We start from the raw sequence: 9,298 nt of genomic DNA on the forward strand, positions 1-9,298 counted from the left end.
GGCTTACTATTATAGCTTAAAAATTGTTTAATTCTAATAATTTCCTCCGTTGGATTGGCATAGTAGTAATCCGTAAGTTACTTTTATACACAGAAACCACAGTTGAAATCAATATATGTTTACTAGAGGAAATCATAGATAATATGATGTACAGGGTGTCCCAATAAACATGGGAATTCAGTGACGAATTCGATGTCGTTTTTTTTAAGGATTAGTATTGTAATATCTTATGTCAAGACATATTATAATTTCGTCTGCTATAGAGTATATTTTACGTTTAAATATAAGGCTGTATTATTATTCTGTGTCTCAACACGAAAACTATGAACAACCCTGAAAAGTATTTTAGTGAGATTAAAATGTTTGTGAAAACTGATTGTACTCCACGTATTACAATAATTCCAGTTTTTTCATATCCATTAACAGAACACTATAGGTGCATTCATGGCCCCAATTCATGAACAAGGTCGATATAGGTGCATTTATGGCCCCAATTCATGAACAAGGTCGATATGCCTTTGAGGAGATAAGTTTCATCCTGTTTATTGGGACACCCTGTAGCTCATTCATTCTGTTTATTGGGACACCCTGTAGCTCATTCATTATTTATACTGGGACACACTGTACCTCATTCATTCTGTTTTTTGGGACACCCTGTAGCTCATTCATTCTGTTTATCGGGACACCAGCTGTAGCTCATACATTCTGTTTATTGGGACACTCTGTAGCTCATTCATTATGTTTATTTGGACACCCTGTAGCTTATTCATTCTTTTTATTGGGACACCCTGTAGCTCATTCATTCTGTTTATTGGGACACCCTGTAGCTCATTCATTCTTTTTATTGGGACACCCTGTAGCTCATTCATTATGTTTACTAGGACACCCTGTAGCTCATTCATTATGTTTACTGGGACACACTGTAGCTCATTCATTCTGTTTACTAGGACACCCTGTAACTCATTCATTCTGTTTACTGGGACACCCTGTAGCTCATTCATTATGTTTACTGGGACACACTGTAGCTCATTCATTCTGTTTACTGGGACACCCTGTAGCTCATTCATTCTGTTTACTGGGACACCCTGTAGCTCATTCATTCTTGATAAACACAGCTAAATGCCACAATTAATTTTAAAATGGAGAGACACTTGAAATTACTTGTACAACTACATTTTTCCTTTCAGAAAAAGTTTGGTAAATGAAGAAGTTTTATAAGTCAGAAAACTCTGAAATAGGAAGACAACTTTAAAGCAATACTTATAAGTGTATTTGATGTTGTTTGTGTTACAAAGCAAATAATGTTACTAGATTCTCAATAAATCTCTTATAAAGTGAAATAGGTCTGTTGACACCACACAACTGCTGTGTCTTATGATCATTGACCCTTTTTAAAGTCAAAACTTTAGTTTAAAAGACATCTTCCTATTCATAGTTTTCTGGTTATCACTGTACACCTTTGCGACCTAGTACATTGTTACATCCGATGGAAATTTATAAACACAATTAAATAAACAATACATAAATATGATCGCGATTAAGTTTAATTGACATTTGCATGATTTAAAACAAATGGGAATTCAAGGTTATCCGATTCCGAACAAACCATCATAGAAATTTGCAATGCTTTTAAGCAAGCAAGCATTTTAATACTATATGCGATTCCGTGGATTTAATTAGCGTTGGTATATCGATCTGCTCTATCAAGGGATTTACAACACAATATTTTGACATTCTGAAATACAACTATAAAAGAAATTTTCCTCTTATGCTTGTGGCCGGCCGTAATAACTGAAAAAATCAAGACGACATTCAATACAATATTGATTTAAGGCCCAATATTTAGGAATAGGGCCATTTGTTTTTTCAAGCTGCTTTGTGTTGATTTAATCTGCACTAAAAGGGACAGAGGCGTAATTTCAAATTTTTAAAGGAACAAGTCATATTCACAACGATACTCTTGAAGGCTTCGTCTGATCAAGGATTAATGAAGAGATCATGAGTTATCCGTATTCATCTATTCGAAAATTCATTATTTTCATTTTTGGTTTTTATAGAAAATGACTTGTGCATTTCCTGCAAACGATGGGAATATTGCAATAGTATTTAACACTTTTCAAACTGCAGGGTGTCCCACAAAACAAATGTTATAAAATTTATTTATATATCTATATTTCAAACTATTGATTAGGGATATCACAAGAAGAAAATAGTTGCGATGTTTGTTGATGTATCTCTCTCCCAACAGCGAGGGCTAAAAAATATCAAAATCTAGAATTGTTAATATCTTTAAGGGATTTTTTACCATCGATCTTTAAAACTAATTATTTTTTATTTTCAATCTTATCCAAAAAAAAATCATTTCTTACCAAGCTGCACAAAAAGTAGGAGTATTACCATTAGCATACCTAGAAAATACCACTTTAATGATCTGGAACCCAGTTAAAATATTGGTTAAAAAATTCAAGAAAATGTTTGTATTTATTTTGAAACATATCCTTGATTTTTTTTAAATTCTTAATAAGTTCTATTAAATATTGCCTTTTAATATTTAATATAGTCCATTGAAATTGGTAAACCGATTTTACATACAGGGTATTAGATCGTCAATAGGTCTAAATTACGATTTTCTGGACTATAAGCAGAAAATTTTAGAATCATGAATCATTTGAAAAATTGAATAAGGCAAATATAAAAAGTTTCTTGCAGAAAATGCTAGGGTTTACAGGTATTATATGTTTATTTTGGCGTTAAAGCTTTGAGATAATCTAATATGATATGCGACGCTCATTAGTAAATTTAAGCTAAAAACAGGAGCGTACAAAGGTATAAAAAAGTATAAGTGAGTTGTTAAATTGCGTCACTCTAAAGTTGAGACTGACTAAATATTTTATGACTAACTTTCAGAAATATCTAATGTCTACTCAGTGCTTCTTTCTTTTAACATGACCATAAGTCTTTTTTTAAATTGTAACCGATTATATTTACACGTGTCCCAATATACCAGTAGAAACAATTACAAAACTTCTAGCGAAGTTTCATAATTTAACCCTATAAAGGCTGGGGGGGTCTGAATCTATGTATTGTCTTGGTGGAAAGTTTGGCCCCCCCCCCCTAGAAAAAAGGCCTTAGACCAACTTTTCAAGGCCAGCTCATAGAAAAAATTAGACCAATAACTTTAATATTTTGGTTGCTAGGAAGGGTTGAAAAAAATGCCTAAAATGGGTCAAAAAAGTGAAGAAAAAAAACATATTTTTTGTATTAAACAAATATTAAAGCGTAACACATCTTTCTCCATGCATTTTTTAAGGGTTTTTTAAAATATAATTGCTAGATCTGTAGCTTAAGTCACAAAAAAATTATGGGCTATTTTCGATTTTTTTCACAGACCAGACTTTTTTCCGCCCTTTACCATACCCTATAATTAAAAAAAAGTGCTATGACAAAAAACTACTAGGGGGGCGCCAAACGCCTGTTTAGGGTTAAAAGAAATCACCAAGATGACAATCATCTCACAGTTTTTTTCATGCACTGTATCTAACCTATGCCAACTGATATTAGAGTCCAGCTAAAAATAGGAAAACACAAAGGTTCCGCATTCGATCCTGGAACATTGTTATTTTCCCGTTCTTCATTTTCCTGTAATTAACGTGTAGTATGCAGATACTTTAAATGACGTTGAAATTTACTTAAACAAAATAATCCTGTATTATATTCACATCAAACTTTTTTTTAATCACCTTGAAACCATATCATCTACAGTTAACGTTAGCTAAACTATTTAATTCAAAAGTTTCAGCAAAAGATATCAAAATAAGATTATGAATATGAAGCTTAACTCTAGAAACCCAAAAGTTCCCGGAAGTTAAAGGAATCTAAACATTAAGTGCATAATAATTTTTGAATATCCCGATACTATAAAAAAATTTAAAATGTTTACGATAAAAACCTGAGTTAATAGAATAGAATGTTCCGAACTGTGATCTCTGATAGTAGATGCATCATGCTCAATTTTATCTTGATCTAAATCATTCCTCTCTGAGTTTTCAGTTTCATACTCATCCGTCCCGAAGCTATGCAGCTCAGGGCTTAGGGGACTAAACACACATTTATTTTTTTATTAAACATATTTTGATTATGAAAAGTCATGTATGCTTTGTTTAGAACACTGAATTTTTAATCTTTTTACCTTAAGATGTTAGTATAAGAAGTAAGAACCGACTCACTTCGAGGAAAACAAGGACCAAACATTAAGAAACGTGTTCTGTATATATAGTCGTTTTTCTACAGAACACGTTTCTTAATGTTTGATCCTTGTTTCAGCTCACTTAACTGTGGAGAAACCGAAATTGAATATTGTTCTCAGAAACAACAGTATATGTCAGTCAATTTAGCATAGACAAATGTTTTTTCCTGGTATCGTTGTAAATCGGACTTGTATCCACTCTATGAATGGAGGATCACTTAGAATTACATCTACAGTCTCTCTAACTTTTATCTACAGGGTTATCCACTAAAGATGAGACCGTAAAGACGACCTGAAACTCATAAATTAAGCATTCTTCCTTTAATATTGTCTTTTAATGGCCTATTTATTGACATGTCAACGAAAAAACAATTTACAGGTGCAGAGAATCCTAAGTATAAGGAAATAGACAATATAAAGTCTGTACAGTCGTCTCTGAAGTCTCATTCTTTGTGGGTAACCCTTTATATTGGGTTATAAGATTTTAATTTTCTAAAAAAATATTTGGATAGTTACCCAAGTATTTGATCTTGTCTTGAAGGTGTATTGTTCGTCTTAGACATTCTTTTTAATTTTCTTGTAAATCCAAATTAATTGTGTTTGTTTAGCCTTCTGCAGGATAATTTTTAAAGAAACTTTGGAAGGAAAGCTTATTTTAAAAGAAAAAATCTAAAAGTAATTCGTACTAGTATTCGAATATTTATTTCATTGGTCTGGCTGTGTTATGTAATTTTTAGTTTAACGTAAACAGCTGATTTGATCGGGCCCAAATTTTTGAAGAACCTCCAATAATTTTGCCGCAAAATTATTAAATTTTTAAAGATGGGAAAAACGGCGAAATATTAGCCTGCATTTCTCCATAATTTAAGAAGAAAATGATTGCAGTTAAAAACTTAAAGTATCAATATAGTAAAAAAATTACCACAAAAAAAGAGCGCATAGTATATATGTAATATATATGTAGGATTGATGTGTAGGTATAGAGGTATCGAAGAATACTGGTAAATGGTAGGATGCTTACTCACTACTCTAGGTTATAAATACTAGAAAATATTGGATAGGTATCGTAAACAATAAATTCTTATTTAGAAATAATCTTTTGGTTTAAATTGGTTTTCAGGGCTCATCATCCAAGCTAGGAGATTATTAAAACCATGAAAATAGATGGCAAATGGGGGGGGGGGCGAAAAGGCCTTGCCCCTCAAAAGCTCGTTTATTAAATCTACTCAGTTCATCATTCAAAATTGTATGACTTCTAAAGTTATGATGAGTCAAATAAACATGTCAACAGAGAATATTTGATAAATATAAATATATATTATCAATCTCTGTTTATAGATGTCTAAGTGTATATTTGTATGTCATATCATAAAAAAAGAACCTGGACTGATTTATCTCAAATGGTGGAACCACCTTGCTAGAACCTAAGTTTCCCTTAAAAAGTCAACCCTTTCAATTTAGACTTTTCAAACCGTTATAAGAACATTCCAATAGTTCTTCTGAGTTTCCAAATAAAAAATTCAGGAAAAAAAGTTATGATTCGACAAAAAATAAAAATTATATAAATATATATTTATTTATATACAGTGAGCACCAGAAAACTCTGGAATAGGAATAGGACGAATAAGACTTTTAGACTAAAATTATGAATTTAAATTGTCCAATGAACTTGAGACACAGCAATTGAGAGATGTAAAGAGAACAATTTGACTAAATAAGTGCATTTAACATTTTCATGAAAAAAAAACTTTTCTTCTGCATTTGCCAGGGGTGTTTTTTAATAGTTCAAGTTCTTTTTTTTAATGGTTGTAAACATCCTTTGTTCCCATGCATTTTCCAATATGAGAGGAATGTTTTCCGGGGACGTTTTTTTAGAAAATCACACTCATGGAATCCCAAATAAAGCCCTATAGAATAAAGTCTCCAAATGGTAGGACTTTATTTTCAAAGTTTTTTATTTCAATGACTTTTTTCCTGCGGACTTTTTAGTGCCAAAATTTAGGACTTTATTTTACGAAAACCTTTTTTCAGAAAACAATTTAATAACTTAATAATAAAACTATTTGCTTTCTAACATTATCTAATACAAGTATTGCTAAAATGTCGTTTTTCTGTTCCAAAGTTTTTTGGTTTTCATTGTATATGAATAGACATGAGTGTAACCGGAGAGCAAACCCTGAATATTGGTTCTCACCGAGTCAATTAGTTTTCTGATTATTCTGCAGATAAATTGTGTACAGCACATAACTACATGTAAACTTGTACAGTACACGTTTATTCATGACCTTTCTAAAGCAAAAAAAATTAATAATTTGCATTTCTCAGTGTTAATGATGTAACTTTGAAATCTGATTTACTTTTGATCAATAATTAAAAAAAATCACATTTTTTTAATTTTTCTAATACAAAAATGTTGTTAATTTTTTTTTACCATGAAACCCATCTTTAACACCCTCCACTAAGCATTCGGTCTGCCTCGTACTGTACACAACTTCTGAGATTTATTCTGTACCGTCATGACAATTGAAACAAAAACTTTGTACCGGCACGACTTTCATTACTAAACTTAGGTACAGGTGACAACAACGTCGTTCTCAGCATACAATTAGTCTAGATTTGATTTGAAAATAAGTAGATTTTGTATCATTGATAAACTCTAGTCATGTTAAATAATGAAAACCATTAGTAGTTTCATGCACAACGCGTCTATTAATTTCTTTAGTAAATATTTTTTCGTTCAACATGTCCGGCCGTTTTACAACATTAATAAAGCTGGAATGAACATTTTACTGATGGGGTAAACTAAATAATAATAGAAAATATATGACATACGCTCCGTTCACTCTCTCATTAGGAATCTTAGCGTACTCTCTAATAAAGCATATATTTATCATAAAATATTACTAATACAATAGAAACATCAGTAGAGTTAAAATCATTTATTTACGACAGTGCAGTATTATTGTCATATGTCTCCGTCTGCATCACATGACCAGTATACTGCACTGCCATTGGAGGGAGTTCTGGTCACATGATACGGACGTATATCTTACAATATATGGTATGGTATAATTTTGACACAGTTTTGTGTCAATTTCTCGAGATAGGAACATCAGATAGATGTCTTATAGGTATCGTTCAACTCCTGAGAATATCAGGTTTCAGTCTATACCCCATTTAATTTTTCCTTTACATTTCCTTTCAGCATTGCAATTCCTTCTTCAGAAATATGATTTTATTCTGCTTCGACCTTTTTCTTTTACTTTTTTTGTATCGTATCATTGACAATCAATTCAATTATACGATTCTCTGGATAATTTTCTCCAATAGTACTTTATAGATCATCATACAGGGTGTCCAAAAAAAACATGGAAATTCAGGGACGAATTCGATATCGTCTTTGTTATGAATTAGCAATGTAATACCTAATTTCAAAAGCCATATTATTATGTCTGCTAGAGTTTATTTTATGAAAAGGGTAAAGATGTGTCTATAATGTCTCTACAAGATGAACAGTGAAGACGGACAAGTTTACTCTGTTTGTATACTGCAATTTTCTTGTTTTACTAAGTACAACCGTATGCAGTCAAAACATAAACAAACAAAATGTGAACATAGCAGACGAAACTCTTACAGACTACAGCTTTCTCAGTAGGTATCACTAAACTAAATCAAAGAATTATTTAAAAAGACGATATAGAATTCGTCACTGAATTCCCATGTTTATTGGGACACCATGTATTTATCTAAATTATTTGGCTATAGAAGGGGAAAAAGATCACAAAATTAGTCATTCTATAAAGTGTCATACATCGAACCCAATCACGAATATTCATATATTGTCATTAGTTTATTATCTTTTCCTAAAAAGTACGCATTACGACGCACACAGTTATAGATTTTTGGGACCTGGACCTGCCTCGATTAGACAGCTATAGTTGCTAATAAGGGGTGCAAGAAAGGATTCGAACCCACAATCTTCGGTGTTTGAGACCAATGCAGTTTTTACTTAATAAAAATGATCTAGTATTAATTATCTTATAACTAGTATCTTGAATAATAGTATAAACAGTCATAATCAGAGAGACCCGAAATAAATTCACAATTAATCAGGCGACTTTACATATATATATATCTCTGGCAATTTTAAATTCTTAAAAAACGCAGACTACGGTTTGGAAACAGCAAGACATAAGGGTATTTTATGATTATCGTTTCATCAATCATATTTTTAAAACTATATTGCTGTTCTTAACTTTATAACTAAAATTAACGGATACTTGAAATTTTATTTTTTTAATGGTTGGAACATACCGTTAACAGAACGACTAGAAAAAGTTGGAACATGCCCAGCCCTATTTAAGGGAACTGTTGTGAATCGGAAATGCCGTTCCCAGGCACTAGGTATGAATTACCTTTTCTGAGTTGGTGTTTATGCCTCATATCAACATAGCTGTACAGAAATGGAGGATTTATTTTAGAATTAGAGTGCATCCAAAGAATTACAATTTTGAAAATGATAAATTTTTGAATCCTTTATTGCTTTAGAAAAAAGAATTTTGTTGTTCAAGCCTTTGGCCACATCCATCATAGTGGTAGTCTGCNGGGGGGGATATCTATAATGAATAATTTATTTTTGTAATCACATTAATTTAACGGTTAATGAATAGACAAAAAGAAACACTGTTTTTAATCAAAAATCATTTGCTCTAAATTTGGTTTTTATCGTTTTGAATTTTAGTAAAATTGCTTAAACATTTTTAAACAAACATAGAATACTAGAATATATTGAGTTTCAGAATGTTGTATCTATAAATATAATCATCTTTGTTTTTTTGTTTGTTTGGATGTTCGACCATAACTCAGGAACCCCTCGACCGATTTGCCTCAAATTTGGGGAACTCGGTAGAATCACGGAAATGATCTTAACCCGGTTTATTAATTCTCTGTTGAGTGGATCGACTTTTATAGGAAAACTTCAGCAAAGCAAGGTTTCCCAGCTAGTGGTATAGTACAAGCTAGTGGTATAGTACAAGCTAGTGGTATAGTACA

General features: G+C 31.7%; 1 protein-coding gene across 1 annotated transcript; it reads right to left on the reverse strand.

Moving 5' to 3' along the window:
* Nucleotides 1-2,138: 2,138 nt before the first annotated feature.
* LOC111716430 (uncharacterized) lies at nucleotides 2,139-4,251 on the reverse strand. Its single transcript, XM_023491886.1, has 5 exons — nucleotides 4,190-4,251; nucleotides 3,950-4,097; nucleotides 3,543-3,639; nucleotides 2,370-2,408; nucleotides 2,139-2,254 (listed from the first exon to the last, which is right to left on the reverse strand). The coding sequence occupies exons 1-5, from the start codon at nucleotides 4,249-4,251 to the stop codon at nucleotides 2,181-2,183; spliced, it is 420 nt and encodes a 139-aa protein (XP_023347654.1). The 3' UTR covers nucleotides 2,139-2,180.
* Between the last annotated feature and the right edge of the window lie 5,047 nt (nucleotides 4,252-9,298).

Source organism: Eurytemora carolleeae, unplaced genomic scaffold, assembly GCF_000591075.1.
Source record: "Eurytemora carolleeae unplaced genomic scaffold, Eaff_2.0 scaffold2061, whole genome shotgun sequence".
Lineage (NCBI taxonomy): Eukaryota > Metazoa > Arthropoda > Copepoda > Calanoida > Temoridae > Eurytemora > Eurytemora carolleeae.

Excerpts from the sequence above, each read along its gene's own strand:
- LOC111716430 (XM_023491886.1), bottom strand. The coding sequence starts at position 4,251 with ATGTTTGGTCCTTGTTTTCCTCGAAGTGAGTCGGTTCTTACTTCTTAT. Across the intron at positions 2,409-3,542 it reads TCTAATATCAGTTGGCATAG|GTATGCTAATGGTAATACTC; the intron begins GTTAGATACAGT and ends GGTATTTTCTAG. Across the intron at positions 2,255-2,369 it reads CCTACTTTTTGTGCAGCTTG|CCCTCGCTGTTGGGAGAGAG; the intron begins GTAAGAAATGAT and ends GATATTTTTTAG.